We start from the raw sequence: 16,523 nt of genomic DNA on the forward strand, positions 1-16,523 counted from the left end.
ATATATTTGTGTGTACTTAAATATATATATATTGTCGTTTTTGTTTTTTACTGATGACTTGTTGTAAAACCAATCGCCCTTTGGGGACAGTAAAGATGTTCGAATTGAAGTCATTATATGTCTGTGTTAGGTCGTTCTTGGGGTATGTTGTACTCCCTATATTTAGAATGCAGAAACATTCCAACTTAGATAAAAATAAATAAATAAATAAAAACATACACCTCTGGTCCCTTATGGTACTCACAGTCTGAATATATTTTCATTTTTTTTTTTTCGTTAAAGTGATATTCTTTGCTACTTTGATTCCAGAGGATGTTGTGTCGCTACACAGTAAGTTATGGAAAGTGAATGGAATCAACAGAGTATGTTAGTGAAGAATCCAGGAATGGAGTCTATGACAATAGCGTGGAAGTTTTTTTTTTTTTTTTTTTTTTTTTTTTTTTTTTTTTTTAATAATCCAGTAGATGGCAATGATGCGACTTTTTTTTGACGAAACCACCGAAGAAGAAAGGAGAGGAAGAAGCCGTGAACCCGCGATAACACAAGAAGGATCGAGAAATTTAAATTCTTAATTCTTGCCAGCACGGAGAGTTCAAATTAGGCAGAAAATTTGTACTTTACTCGTCAGTGTAATTTTTAAACTACAATACCTGCGTTTATATAGACGTGTGCAAAATTACATGGCAAAACATTCGTGTTCCAAATGTTTTAACAGCTGGAAATTATCCGCGTTCGTGAATAAGAAAGTCCAATGGAAGAAAATGTGATGGAGCCGGATGTGTCCGCAGCACAGCAAGGCAGTGCTAACGCCTGGGAAACTGTCACCGCAGCTCTGGTGAGTAACGGCAGCCTGTCCAGCAGCTGTCCACAGAGGCTCACACTTTGTGGGGCCTGTTTTAAGACCACGTACGAACTCGCTGAGTGTTCTTTTAAACTCGGCAGATAATACACCAAGCAGCGTTTTATTTCGATAAATTCTTCCTCTATTGTAAATGTTTTTTTCAATACTGGTGCTGCTTAGCGTATGAGAAATATGCCGGATTTAAAGATGGCACCTAGCTATCAGATTAAGGTGTCAAATCATGTGCTATGCGGTATATGCATTTGTCTGTAAACAAGATGATCCATGTAAGATTTTTGAACCAAGTTCGGCAGTCTCCATTTGAGAGAGCGTCACATATAGAGAGAGCTATCCATCTAGCTATCTAGCTAGCTATGGATAAGGGCTGGGACAGTATGTTTATGTTCCGATGCGATATTATCACGATACCTGGGTGCTGATTCGATATGTATTGAGATTTCATATTATGGTTTATTGACATTTTTGAGTTGTCCTCTAGTTTGTGGATGTACAGTGTCATGAAGCAGTGATTATCCTTTAGGTTACTGGAGACCATTTCATACAGTGACCATTTAAAAAAAAAAAATGGTCTGACTACAATGAGAAATGGCTGCTATGGGAGCTAACATCATCACACATTAATCAGATGTGGCTCATTGAATCCACAAGAGTCTCAGCTTTCCAGTCCAGCTCCAAGACTGTTTAGGCCCCAGTCTGCACAAACACACCATTTTACAACAGGCCACAAGAACACATGTGGACTGCAGGGTTTGTGGGCCAAACTGCATGGGATTAGCAGAAGGTGGGCATGTCTGCAAAGAGGAGAGCCGTGACTGCCCAGAGAACCCATTTTCATTCAGACAGCTGGACGTCAGAGGTCAAGGGACCCCACTGAAAACGACCATGCCAGATTTTCCCTCACCAAAATTTAGCTGAACTTTTTAGCAATATGACATTAAATCAATTCAGTGATTAAAAAATCATAAAAAGAAGAATTGAGAAATTTAATTGATCCCCCCTCACACCCCTACTATCTCTCTCTCTCTCTCTCTCTCTCTCTCTCTCTCTCTCTCTCTCTCTCTCTCTCTCCCACTCTCCCTCTCTCTATCTCTATCGATCTATTTTAGATTTTATTTATTTGAATTTCTGAAGAGCTGACATGGCTCTTGTCAGAACGTCATCAGAATATAAAGTGATCTCTGTTTTGATGTAATTTAGGTGTCTCCTGGATCTTCGGTGTCTGAGGAGAGTCTCACAGAGTCACTGGCCCTGCTGAATCGTCATGGACTGAGCGACTTTCTGGGAGGCTGGCTGCTGGAGACTCTGCAGATGCGCCTGACTGTCAGTGTTGTACCTGAGTTCTGGTCTGGACTGAAGCAGCCAGAGAATGAACTGGAGGAGAAAGACAGGGCCTGGGTTCTTCTCACTGCCTTCCAGACTCTGTTAGATAGGCTGGGACCCTTCTTAGGCAAGTAGTAGTCAGTTTCATCATGTACAGCGGGGATATCAGGCAAAAGTGTTGAAAACCTCCCCTCTTTTCTAAAATGTTTTCCAGATGGCCTGGAGAGGCTGGGAGCGTGGCAGGATAAGGGCTTTGGTGGGCTCTGTGGCTCTGGGGCTGAGGGCCTCCATGAAAGGGCTTTCACCATCATTAGGGCCCTGCTGCTGTTCTCTCCCCCTACTGTTCTCCAGGAGAGAGTGTTGGAGTTCTACAGCAGGACCTTCTCCGTCCATATGAACCAGGAGGGGGAGGCTGGGGAAGCAGAGGATGGGGCCGAAGCGGGGGGGTGTCCCGGTTGTGGCGTCCCACCACAGCAGTGCTGGTGTCAGGAGGCTCTGGAGCAACTGCAAGAACTCAGCCACATACTGTGAGTGCATAATGAAAGATGGAGGTTAGGGTGCGACTGACTGAACAAAGGATACTCAGGTTTCTGCTGCATGACAAACCTACTTCATGTTCAAATTCACTTTTTTGTCATGTTTCAGAACAGAGGGTCTGTGACAAGGTTAAAAAGAGCTGCCACAAGTGTGACAAGAACAGTCAAATCATTTCAGAACGTTGCATCCCTTCTGCTGTAATGCAGCTTTTAAAACCAGGAAAAAAGACTTATATCACCATATTACAATATCCAAAATCCTAGATAATATCTAGTCTCATACACTCCTGATCAAAATCTTAAGACCAGTTGAGAAATTGCAAGAATTTACATTTTGCACTGTTGGATCTTAAGAAGGTTCTAAGTAGAGCTTCAAAATGCAAAAAGAAGAAATGGGAGTGAGACAAAAAAAAAAAAATTGAGTAAGCAATTTATTGCAAACAACCATTAAACTGAAATAGGCTGTTCATCAGCTGATCAAAAGTTTAAGACCACAGCCTTTAAAAGTCTAAATCTTGGCACTGAATCCCAAATGTGGATTCAGTGTCATTTTCTGTCAGGTATCCACACTGTCATGACCTCCTGATGGCAAAGGCAAAAAAACTTAAACAAAAAAAAAAACAACTATGATTTACAACAAAGAAGACTGGAGCGAAACCAAGCTTTGGAGTGGATGCCTTTTCATTTCATTGATTTACAAATAGTAACCAACAGAGCTACAAAATAAGACACATAATAAGTTGTATGTACTTGATATGCGGTTGACCGGGTGATTTTGGTGTGCTTCCAGCTCCAGACTGCGGCTGCTGGAGTGGGTCAGCTCTGAGGCAGTCACCTCCATCCTCCACAAGCTCATAGAGCAGCGTATGGAGCAGCACTGCAGGGGCGAGTATGAACGCTCCTTCCTACTGGACTTCCAGGAGGTATGCAAGCTCTTTAAGATTCTATCAACTATTTTAATCCAGATGTCAGGAAGATGAAAGAAAGTGGCAGTTTAATTTTGGAACGCACTAGGTTAGAGGTTCCCAAACTGCAGTCTGGAGACTACCAGGGATCCTGAAGGGGATTCCAGTTGGTGTTTGGCAAAATTTCACCATACTGAGAAATCAGCACAAAACTGTGATTGATATAGTGTCACCCCAGTGATGAATAGGCATAAAGGTGCAAGGTATGACTATTTGAGCAAGGTGGTGTAGTATAAAAAACAGAATTCCAGTGTGGCAAAAGCCTAAAGGACCATTTTCTGAACCATTTAGAGGGGTGTAGGGGTTAGATAGGGGTATTTGTGCATCTACAGTTTATCAGTTAGTATTGGACTTTCACAGATATGTCTCTGTATAACAATGTGACAGTAGAACTGTTGAACCCCAGGGTCATAATATAAACACTAATTAGTACTGCTGCTACATCTACTACTAGTAAAAATAACTGTTGAATCCAATCAAATTGTTGCTTTAGAATCATTTCAGCTTTAAGCAAAATTGAACTTTGGGTGTATTGGGTTGTATAGTCCCTTGAGCTTGAGTTGTGAAGTGACCAGGGTGTGATATGAGTCTACATGGTGGTGAAATATCTTCATTAGTTGCTCTGTGCTCCTCTGGGCTGCTAATCCACAATACTGGATTTCTGTTTCTCCATATGTTTTACATTATGTGGTACACCAGTTCCAATAAATGAATGCATACAAAAAATGCATACAGATCACTGTACCCATTTTTTTAGGAAGTTAAATGTCTCTTTTCTTGTTATTTTTTTTGTTTTTATTTGAATTGAAAAGTAGATCCGGCAGGTAGCATCTACAGGAAACTTCTGCATAGTAACCTTGCGCCAAGAAGAAACAACTTGTTAGTACTTTCTCAAGTAATTGTAATTACGCCAAAAAGGGGGCACTGGAACATTTTGTATTCATATTGGCATAATCTACATTGTTGGTGTTGTTTTATATGCTAAAAGTTTTATATTGGGAGCTTTTTTGCCACAATATGGAACTGAATGGGAGAAATTCAGTGTTGTGGATTAGCAGCCCAGGGGAGCATGGAGCAACTAATGAGGATATTTCACCATCATGTGGTCTCAAAGAACTCCCAGGGAACTATACAACTCAACACTACCAAAGTTCAGGTTTGCTTTAAGTGTTTCCCATAGATGACCAGTATGCATTTTTTTCAGGTGGTCTATAATAACTGTTAAAAATCACACTGTAATAAATCAAACTGCACTATTCATATCAGAGATGGGCCATAATGACCTATAATGACCGATATGATTTTTCATTTAAGACCAAGACCAATCTCAGAATATTAAGTCGAAACAATATTTTTGCATTAGATAATGTAAAGGAATAAGGTTTTGTATCTTTTAGCTCACTGTGCACCAGGAGTTGAGGACAGCCACTGACACTCCTGTTCATCTCACTTTATCTGTTCTGTGTTTCTTTGCTAGTGGCTGGAGCTGGTGTTAGGTTGGCTGAGTAGAGTGTTTACCAGCGAGACAAACGGAGGCTGTCCAGTGCCAGTTCCCAGTGCTGCAAGCAGCAGCCGGGCCGGCCAGCCAGCCAGCACCATCCTGCAGCAATGGAGATGCCATATGCACCAGTTCTTCTGCAGGATATATGTTAACATGAGGATCGAGGAGCTCTTCAGCATCATCAGAGGTGTGTAACAGAGAGAAAACAAAATCTATGTAGTAAGACCTCTACTGATATGCCAAAGTGAATGGGCTATGCTGTGGCTTATACAGCTCAAGCACTTTACATGGACCTTTGATGCACCGAAACTGAGCAGAAGCCATAATAAAATAATAAGGCAATGGTAGCTTAATTCTAATACAGATGAAAGAAGTGGTAACCCCACAAGTAAATGTCAGTTTCTCCTCCTACGTCATAATGCCGCCATAGCAATGTCGTAGATTTCCATGTTTTACAAGTTAATGATGCCGTTTGTCGTCTTTCTTCAACCATCTCAAACTTAGACGGTTTGCAGGTGTGTGCTGATGCTGCCAACTCATCCCCACATTATACAGACTGCAGGATGTCCCTATATTAATGTTGAGGCATATACCAAAACATCACTTTGGATACCACTGATGTGTTTGGGAGTTGACTCTCTGTTTCAGATATTGGAAACATTAATGCTTCTGTTTTTATCTGTGCTTCATTAACACAGCATTAGTTAAGCCTTCACTCTACTGTCTAGTGTTTGAGCGATCGGCTCTGTGACACAGGCACTCATGAGCAGCCCTGTAAATGGTCACACGGTGTAGGATGCTATGGCGTAGCTATGACAAAACTTCAACACACAACTATGATATGACCGTAACAGTAAATGCTATTCACTGACATGACATTCCTTGTTGACATCAAAATGTACCCATAATACTTAGTAGCTCTGATTTTGAGCCAACACTGGAAGCAGTAAGATGTTTCCACATGTCAGTAACCAGTTTAATATGGGAGTTACAGGGTTACAAGAGAAGTGCCTGTGTAAACATAGCCACCGATACAGTGCAGATATAAAGGTATCAGTTGCTTGACTTTTCTTGTGCTTCCCATCTCTCAGATTTCCCAGAGTCTAAAGCTGCCATTGAAGATCTGAAGTTTTGCCTAGAAAGAACAAACCAGAGACAACAACTTCTCACCTCACTGAAATCAGCTTTTGAGAGCCGCCTGTTGCACCCTGGTTAGTTGGCCTATCATTGAACAATGTTTTGTATCCACATGAGCCTCACTGTATGTTTGGGAACGTAGCAAGCAGATGACTTGTGAAGGTCTGATACAGTTGGAAATATTTTCTTTGATTTGGCATGAGAGATTCTCTCGAAAAATTTGGACATACCGAGTGTGGGTTTCATGTTCTTTTATTATGTCGTTCCACCATCGTATGTAGGATTAAAGTAGTTTGGGTTCTTAACCATATAGTGGTATTTGCCTCTCCATGCAAGTGTAGTAAATCTTCCAAGTTTGACTGATTAACTCTAACTTAGGAACAAGCTCTTCATAATGTTTTTCTCCAAAATGAATGAAGAGTATCTGGCCCAGCAAGCAACATGGTTTTGAGCAGTGACCCAAAGCTGAAATAAATGTTATAAAGGATGCACAACAACATACATTTGTTTGGGATTCACTATCAGTGCTCCTTTCAAACCTCTTGCTCACTAAGTGGTGGAACTACTTTGTTTCTGTATCGCTATGCAACAGTTCCTCTCTTTACTGTATGTTTGTTAACACAACTGGTAGATGAAGCTGTTGCGTAGTGATATAAAAACAAAGTAGTTTCACTAGTTGGCACAAAAAAAAAAAAAAAAAGCGGGCTTGAATAGAGCATTTATGATGAATAATGAATGCTCAGACTCACTATGATGCAGACAATCTGAGCACCTTGCTGCATAAATTTGTATGCTGATGAAGAACCCTGACTTGGTTGAAACTTTCATGACTCCTTAATGCTTTAAGGTACAGGGTTCACATTAGGGTTAGCATTGTGTATAATGAAGACACCTGTGTAGGCATAATTATTGCATTAATTAGTCTAATTACTTAACCCATTAACATAATTGGTTATTTTATAGACTTATTTGTTTGAAGGTATTCATGCAGTGATAAAACAATAGGAAATGAATTGTGATCCAACAAAGCTAGTTAATGAAGGCAGTTTTAATTTGCATGTTGTCCCTACTTTTGTTGTATCCATCCACTCTCAGGCGTTCATACATCTGACATCCTCACGGTTTACATCTCGGCCATTAAGGCCCTCAGAGAGCTGGATCCATCCATGGTCATCCTGCAAGTCGCCTGCCAGCCTATCCGCAAATACCTCAGGTGTGTTTCCAACCCTTATGCCCTCTTTTGTTTTTGACATTATTTACATTTTCTTGGTGTCTGATTTGTTCACTTTATGTAAAGTTGAGCCTTTGACATGTACAGCAGCAGATGATGGTGATGATAACTGCAACAGTAGTGATTATTTTTATTAGGGTTAGACTGATACATTAGGCCAGTCTTTTTTATTGAGTATCAGATATCAGCCAATTGGTGTTGTCCACTTCCTCTCTGACTACAACTACTACTTGTACAGAAAATATGTGGAAATCCTGATCTGAATTTTTCTTTCGTTGCATATTTTATATAACTTGCCAGTAAAATTTCTGTCAGATTAATTCTTTGTTTAAAAGAAGAGACTTTTAAAAGAATCTCACATTTCTCTCAACACAATCAGAGCTTTGTAAACCATCATTTGTTATACATCAGACAAAGGCTAGTCTGATAGGTTTTTCCAAAGGAGATATTCTATTAGAAATTGCATATCAGCCAGTCATCTTACATATAGTGGTTGTCTGTGGGAAGCTTTTCACCTGAATTGACTGAATGCAACATTTTAATCAGATTGTACACAAGTATCTATGCATTAAATTCTGAATGCATGTAAGCTTCAGGAAGCAGTTGGCATAAAAATGCTCCAGTTCAAAGATGTGGAATGCTGGCAATAAGCACCTTCTGTCCCAAAATGTTTGTATCTGTACTGACCTTCAAAAGCCCACGTTGGTAAAATTCTAATTGTTGTTATTAGTCTTACTAAGAGACAGTTGTTAAAGCTGCTGTCTTGTGTTTAGGACTCGGGAAGACACGGTGAGGCAGATTGTAGCCGGTCTGACTGGAGATGCTGAAGGCTGCAGTGACCTGGCCAGTGAACTGTCCAGAGCTGACCCAGTTACACTGGAGATGCAGGAAAGCGATGATGAGGGCAGCGACCCAGAGGAGTGGACACCAGACCCCACTGATGCTGTCACCGGTTAGTAAGGATCTCACTGATGCAGACAGAAAATGCTGGCTCTTGACTTAATATTCTGAGATAAAGGTTTGTTTTTTGGTTCTGGTTGGTTTTGTTTATTACGTTTGCCTACGGAGGTGAACAGGGGTCCACTAATAGATTTGCACAAAACTTTATCGAAAGGTCATGGGTCAAGAAAGATCAGATTAGATTACTGGTTATAGCCTATCATGAAAATTTGCATAACATCTGAACAGATTCATGTAACATGTCAAAACATTGTGGAAAGCTTGGTCATGGGGCAAGAAAGAGCCGGTAAACCTTTACACCGATTGGCCAAAAGGCAAGTGTGGTGGTGGATGCAGCCCATCACAAAAAGGTGCAGAACTACAGTAAAAGAAAAACTCCCTAAATCCACCACACACACAAAAATGTTTAGTGTTTTAATGTATTAAACAAACAAACAAACAAAAAAAACATTCAATTGAAAGCATGAAGAATTGACATGTTTAGTATGGTCAATTATGTGTCATGTAAATGGCATGTTTTTAGAATTGCATAATGTGGATGGAGGCATGCACCCCTCTGAGTGCCATCTTTCTAGTTTGCTAGTATGATAGTATTGGTCCACAAATGCCAAAGTTAAATCAGTCAGCACTATATGCTACACTTTTTTATACTTGCACACAATCAAACTACAGCGCTAAATGGTGAAAATAATTTTCTATAAATTGTTTGTTTGTTTTAGCAGCATCTAATCAATAAAAGGAAGTAAAAGTTATATTACAGAGGAGCCAGGAATCTTTACATTTTAGCTGCACCCTACAAAGTAGTTAGACCCACTTCAAACCAAACCCAAATCACTACCTGTTTTCCTCCATCAGGGGTAACATCACTTGGCACCAGAAATGAGCCAGAAGCTGGTTGTACTTGCAGTAGCATGCTTTTTACCATTAGATGTCAGGCTTTTGGTGTTTAGTTACTTGTTACTGAAGGACAATGAAACCCTAGCAGAAAATCGAGATGCTGATGGCATCTAATGGTTGACATTTTTACTGTAGTGATGTAATTGTGCCTCATTCGGTATTCCTACACCACTGGCAGATGTGGAACCAACCTTATGCTTTCAACCGACAGGTCAGTGCAAGAATGCTTTTCTGCCTTAAAAGATTTATGGGATCAGCACCCTTTAAGTGGGTTGTAATGTGTTTGTACTTTTCTTCTTTCTTTTCTTTTTTCTTTTCAGACAAAACTGGCTCTAAACGGCGTTCCTCGGACATCATCAGTCTGCTGGTCAGCATCTATGGCAGCAAGGAGATCTTCATAGACGAGTACAGGACGGTCCTGGCTGACAGACTGCTGCACCAGCTCAACTACAACACTGCCAGGTATAATACAGTGCAAACATATTTGGACTCAGGATCCTAGGTTTGTTTTGTGGAATAAAAGCCAGCTTCAGTGGAATTCCACTTTAAGAGAACAATCCTCTTCTCGTTTGTCCTCTGTGTGGTGCGTTTAGAGAGATTCGTAATGTGGAGCTGCTGAAGCTAAGGTTTGGGGAGTCTCACATGCATTATTGTGAGGTGATGCTGAAGGTAAGTGTTCATTGATTGTATAACTAAGGTTTGTACCAGTTTTTCTTTTTTGGCTTGCAGTTTTACTACTTCTTCCACCTCATCCTTGGTTTCAGTGGAGAGTTTTAGTGCCCCATGATCTTCTAAATGTTGTATCAGACACATTGACAAGAGTAAGGTTCAGGAAAAAACATGAATTCCTATATTTCTATATTGTTAACACCAAAATAGTTTTATCAACACAAAATATCAGCTATTGGCAGCTTCAACTGGCATAGCACTGTGTTTCAAATAAAGGCATGATGTATTGCGACTCATTCCTCCCCTCCTCTCCATGTCCTGTCTAGGACATGGCGGACTCTCGGAGGATCAACAGTAACATCCGTGAAGAGGAGTCAAGGCTGGGGGAGGAGGAGCAGCCCCCCCTGTCCTTATCAGCCATGATCCTCTCTTCTGAGTTCTGGCCCCAGCTGAAGGAGGAGAAGCTGGAGCTCCCGCCACTCGTCTGCCAAGCCATGGAGGCCTATACACACCGCTATGAGAAGCTCAAGGTGAAGTTAACCTCCAGCTTCCTAACAAAAAGGTGACACAATCTGAGGCCAAGAGAGAGACGTTCATTCAAGATGGAAAATTTTCAGCTTGAGAGGGAAAGATACCTGATGCAGTATAAAGAAAGCAAGACTGCCTCAAACGACTTTAACTTTGGTTTCAGAATAGACAACATCGTCTCTGTAGCAGCATGTGGTTTCCCTTATCACTGAAGCACAAGTTTGAATTAATCAGTGTATTATCATTTCACACTTAAAGCAAACTCACTTCAGTCTCCCTTGACATTTTTGTCCCAGCACACACTGCAAAAAGTCAAATCTTACCAAGATTATTTGTCTTATTTCAAGTCAAAATGTCTTATTTCTAGTCAAAATATCTCATTACACTTAAAATAAGACATGATCAGCTCAGAAATAACTGAAATAATTGTCTCTTGTTTCAAGTGAAAATTTACTTGAAACAAGTTAAAATTAGCTTGAAACAAGAAACAAATTCTGCCAATGGAACAAGCTAATTTTTACTTGTTCACTTGTGTCACAACTAAAAATTTGCTTGTTCACTTGTGTCACAACTAAAAATTTGCTTGTTCCATTGGCAGAATATGTTTCTTGTTTCTAGCAAATTTTAACTTGTTTCAAGTAAATTTTCACTTGAAACAAGTGAAAATTGTCTAAAGACAAGTTATTTCTTAGCTGATCATGTCTTATTTTAAGTGTAATGAGATATTTTGACTAGAAATAAGACATTTTTACTTGAAATAAGACAAATACTCTTGGTAAGATTTTGACTTTTTGCAGTGTGTCTGCCAGCCAAAACAATACAGCTGCTACACTTAATCTAGTGACTCAGCATACGGAAGCTATTTAAACAGGTCTTAAACAGATGATTTGGTTGATTTACTTGTGTGTCAGGCTGAGCTCCAGTTTATCTTCCAGAGACATTGCTGGACATCACAGTAACTATGCTCTGCCACACAAAGCACGTCTGCCTTTGCTACCTCGGTAGCCATGTCCATTAACCAGAACTGACCATGTCCTGCTTCCATGCTCAAATTGTGTAGTGTATCTCTTGCAGCTTCCATAATCTTACTTTGTTTCGCTCAGCCTCACAACACCCCCTTTTTTGTTATAGTTTCACTAAAAATAGTCCCTGGTTTTGGTCAAGGAACGCATAAAATTGCATGTAAAGTGGACCTTCCTTGATTTTGGTTTATGCGTTGCTCTTAATGTGCAGAGCTGATTCAAAACAATTTCCATTATCTACAATGTGCATGTAACCCTAGCTTTTGAGTCAAACGTTGTTTTAGGGTGTACTGTCCCTTTTTAAAAAAAAAAAAGAAAAGAAAAGAAAGAAAGAAAGAAATGTGCTGAGAACTATTGATTATAGTAGGACTATATAGTGATGTGAAATGCAGCTGATTGATTAGTAGCTCGTTGATTGCACTCTGCACACAAGCTGTCATCACTCTGCCTACTTATTTTTCAAGTCAGGCAATGGTGCTCACGGTAGTAAAGCTGTCGTAGGGTAACATAAGTCGTCTCTCTTTGTGTTCCCAGGCCATGAGGACGCTGAGCTGGAAGCCTCACCTGGGATCAGTCACCCTGGATGTAGAGTTGGAGGACCGAGTGCTCACCAACTTCACCGTCTCCCCCATCCATGCTGCCATCATCCTGCACTTCCAGGACAAAAGTGGGTTATTTTTATTCCAAACTGTTTTGACATGTTTGGAATAAATGCTTTAGCTGATTTTAGCAAGATGGGGAGTCTTGAAGTTCAGTGCAGATTTGTACCTTCAAGTTAAATTGATTAAAACATCCAGGATATGAGCATGGATTGCTGGCTAAATTGTCCTGATGCCCTAGAGGCACTTGATGCCTGAAGTTTGGTTAAGTTAGGTTCTGTATATCTATCACTTCTTATATTCTGTACTGTTCAACATGTCAGTCAGTTGTAAGATCAGAATTTTGTCGATGAGATGTTCAAGCATCAGTGATTTGAAGTCTTGTCCGTGCTTTGAGTGAATACAGTTGCCTGTGGTTCTGAGATTTCAAAAGGTACCGTTGACTTTGGAGTGTCGCAGTTTTTGGATTGAAGCTGCTGTTAGCCTATATTTTGTACCACTGTGCGATGTCTTTACATCATTGCCCTTGGTAAAAAAGCCAAACATTGATTGTTTCTACCAGAATATTATTCTGAAACATCATGGGATGGGAATTGGCAGGGACTCACCAATATAATCCCTTTCATATTTCGGAAAGTGCTAATTTGACATGTTCTGTAAAGTTTCATTTTTGGTTTCTTTTCATCCTTGAAAAAGTGTCATTGACAAATTATTTTTGTAAATTTTTTATTCAATGAAAGTGAACCCAGCACTGAACAACATCAGCTGGACCAGATGCCCTTTTTAAAGACTAAAAGACCTACATCTGTTTAGGTTCTCAGTCATCCAGGTCATGGTTATCCACGCAGGGTTGAATTAAGATCAGCTGGATGGTTTATAGATTCTTGAAGACGTTTACCTTCTCATCCAAGAAGCTTCTTCAGTTCTAGTAGAGCAGTGGGGAGTCTCAGCTGTTTAACCTGTGTGGGGACGCTCTCCAGGTCGATGACACCACAGGATTGTTAGTGCTCCTCCCTGATGTGACCACTGACATTGGTGTTGGAGTGTTTACCCTGAGCCCAGGAGTGAACAACGGTCATTAGGGTCTTCCATTAGTGAATGGTGGTTGTTGGGGTCACAAGAGGTCAAGGGTGAGTGGTTCAGCCTCCTCAGAAGGGATGACAGAACAGCACTGTAAGTCGGAGATAGATGGTGTCTGAGATGTCCTCCTCTGTTGAGAGATGCTTTCTCTATCTTGACACAGATTGCTTCCTTCACCCCTCTTTCAAGCCATCTGTCCTCTCTGTCCAAGATGTGGACATTATGATCCTCGAAGGAGTGTCACTTTTCTTTCAGGTGCAGGTAGACTGCTGAGTCCTGACCTGAGCAGTTGGGCTTCCTTTGTTGAGCCATGTGTCCTCAAGTGTTTCCACCAACACTAATGTCAGTTATCACATCAGGGAGGAGCACTAACAATCCAGTAGTTTGAATGACCTGGAGAGCGTCCGCACACAGTTAAACAGCTGGGGCTCCCCACCAGTCTGTCAGAACTGAAGAAGCTTCTTGGATGAGAAGTGAAATGTCTTCAAGAATCTACAAATAGTCCAGCTGATCTCAATTCAGCCCTACGTGGATAAAAGACCAATATTGGTGTCAAACCTCAGTTGATACACGTGTCTGTTTATCAGGTTCATGGACACTGGAGGAGCTGAGCGGGAAGTTGGGGGTCCCTAAGGAGACGGTACACAGGAAGCTAGCTCTGTGGCAGCAGCAGGGCGTGCTGAGGGAGGAGGCAGGGGGGCGCTACTCGGTCCTGGAGACGGGCTCATCCAGAGAGAGGCTTGAGAGGAGCGTCATGCTGATCGACAGCGACGAGGAGGGAGACTCCAACACCACCACCCAGTCAGAACAGAGGGAGGAGAAGCTCCAGGTGCACATGGCACACACGCACACACACACACACACACACACACACACACTCTATAAAAACAGATTTGACACACTCCCAAAAAGCAGAACAATCCTCTAAACACCACATTGTTCTGTTTTTTTCTGTGCAGCTGTTTTGGGCCTACATCCAGGCTATGCTGACCAACCTGGAGAGCATGACGCTGGATCGCATCCACTCCATGCTCAGGATGTTCGTCGCCACTGGGCCCGTCGTCACGGAAATGGACGTCAATGAGCTGGAAGCCTTTCTTCAGAGGAAGGTCAGAGAGCACCAGCTGATGTTCTCCGCAGGGGTTTACAGACTCCCCAAATCCAACTGATCGAGGAGGAGCGGAAGGAGGAGAGATAAGACATGACAAACTGTTGTGCTGCATTCAAATGTGAGATGACGGCAAATAGCGCTCACCTTCAGCTTTCAGGGAATTTGTGCTATTCCAGCTTTGCAGATGGACTCCCGTTGTTGCATTTTTTTTTTGACATCACCAACAAGAAAATACCTATATAATAATTTCGATTTAAACCAACAAAATTGTCATCATGTCATTTTTTGAGATTATTCTGGGACCAGAATTATGGTACATGTCCACAGGGGCGTGTGTTTGATGCAAGGTGCCGTGCCATTTCCCACATTTGGATGCAAGATGGGCGAGCCACTCCTGATGGTTGACAGTTGCTGTCTCCTATAACCGCGTAAATACTTTATAACCGCACCCAATTGGACGAACGTTTCACTTGCGGACTGTCCTCTCCCAGATTTCAACCAGACCAACATGGTGACTCTTTTCGAAACTTTGATATTACAAACAGTTCACTGAAATGCGTTTCTGAAAACATTGTGAGAAATAAACCTTGCAGTTGCTGAATTTGTCTTCATTTCAGATCAACGATGGTTTAAAAGTTTTGCGGGAATCCCTTTCAACTTGATGTATAATACTGATGTGTACTATAAAAGGTCATTGATGTTTTGTCTTTCATGTGTGGTGTCTTTTTTTGACTGGGGCCCTCTTTGACAGGCTTTTTTTTTTTTTTTTTTTTTTAAAAAAAAAAAGGGAAACACCACTGAATTAGTTTGAATTAGTGGCCCTCAACCACCAGAGTGCTGCTGCTTTTCTGTTCCGCCAGCTAGTTCACTTCAGGTAATAGTGTTCATCCGCTACCAAGGGCTGACTCAGTTCCTCAAAAAATGGCTGGAGTGTATCTTTCTGCTAATCTTGTCCAAAAGGAAGCAGTTGTATTTTAGAAGTCTGATATCATTTTTCCTCCCTTTTATCTAGCCATTGGTTTCCATTCATTCCACTATGATATGAAAATGAAGTTTCAGAGACTTCAAACTTTCTTCACTCCAGTATTCCATCACTGTAATAAAGTCGCCCACATTAGTCTTCCTAAAAGCGGAAGCGCTGTTGTTTTCTGATGACTTGAAATTGGACGGAGTGAAAAGGTCTGTCCTCTGGAGAAAAAACCCAGGGAGACATTTGCTGTCCACAGCCAATTATCAGTTCCAGTCAGCGACAACTTTGTCAGCTACAGAAGCAGAACATTATGAGGCAGGTTTTCAGCCAAAATCCAGGTTTGAAAATCAAGGTAATTTGATTATATGTTGTGAAATCTTCAGTGCCCCTGTATGATTTGTAAAATTATTTGTTGCAATATAAAATGTGGGTAAACTCTAGTAAATAGGCCAAACATTCAAAATCACTGGTATGGTGCTTTAAGCCTTATCATACACTGAAATTCTTTTTTTTTTTTTTTAACTAGGATAATTCTGATTGACTTTGTAGGTCATGGATTGAACCATGACCTTGATACCCTAACCCTTGCAAGTCCACCTTGTTCCTCAACCTGTCTACAACTTCCTGCTCATGTCTTTAGAATTCCAGAAGGCCCTATCCTGTCTTGAAGGCCCATACCAGGGATTTTGAATAACAAACCATTTTGCAAATCATATGATCAAAATCCCTCCATTTTCTTTTTTTTTTTTTTTTTTTGATCAAATTTTTTATTTGTTTTTCTTTCACGACACCCAGTGTATGGGATGAAGCATTAGACATAATACAGAAACAGATATACAAACAACCAAAAAAAAAAAGAAACATAAAAACAAACAAGCAAAAGCAATGTGAGTATAAATGAAAATATACATTATTCGAAATAGCATGTATTTACGCATACCCACATCCACACCCCTATACATACTTTCACATACATCTATCACATAAATCAAGTATTGAGTCTTGATTCATGTGGTTCATTTACTATAGATCATTGATGCAGAGCTACACACACACACCAGTCTGCTCAGCCCAACCACACATACACTCTCACACAACATCTACATGCCTACATCCCTCCATTTTCTAAAATGAA

The 16,523-nt window shown here is 40.8% G+C and overlaps 1 protein-coding gene across 1 annotated transcript; it reads left to right on the top strand.

The window, feature by feature from the left end:
* Window positions 1-496: 496 nt before the first annotated feature.
* anapc2 (anaphase promoting complex subunit 2) lies at window positions 497-15,130 on the top strand. The gene is made up of 14 exons (XM_030058845.1): window positions 497-835; window positions 2,060-2,309; window positions 2,397-2,709; window positions 3,509-3,641; window positions 5,161-5,371; window positions 6,276-6,395; window positions 7,417-7,534; window positions 8,326-8,504; window positions 9,730-9,871; window positions 10,003-10,078; window positions 10,405-10,608; window positions 12,163-12,295; window positions 13,895-14,136; window positions 14,267-15,130. Exons 1-14 carry the CDS (start codon window positions 752-754, stop codon window positions 14,474-14,476), a joined length of 2,415 nt encoding a protein of 804 aa, XP_029914705.1. The 5' UTR covers window positions 497-751; the 3' UTR covers window positions 14,477-15,130.
* The last annotated feature ends 1,393 nt before the right edge of the window (window positions 15,131-16,523 follow it).

This window comes from Myripristis murdjan, chromosome 8, assembly GCF_902150065.1.
Source record: "Myripristis murdjan chromosome 8, fMyrMur1.1, whole genome shotgun sequence".
Lineage (NCBI taxonomy): Eukaryota > Metazoa > Chordata > Actinopteri > Holocentriformes > Holocentridae > Myripristis > Myripristis murdjan.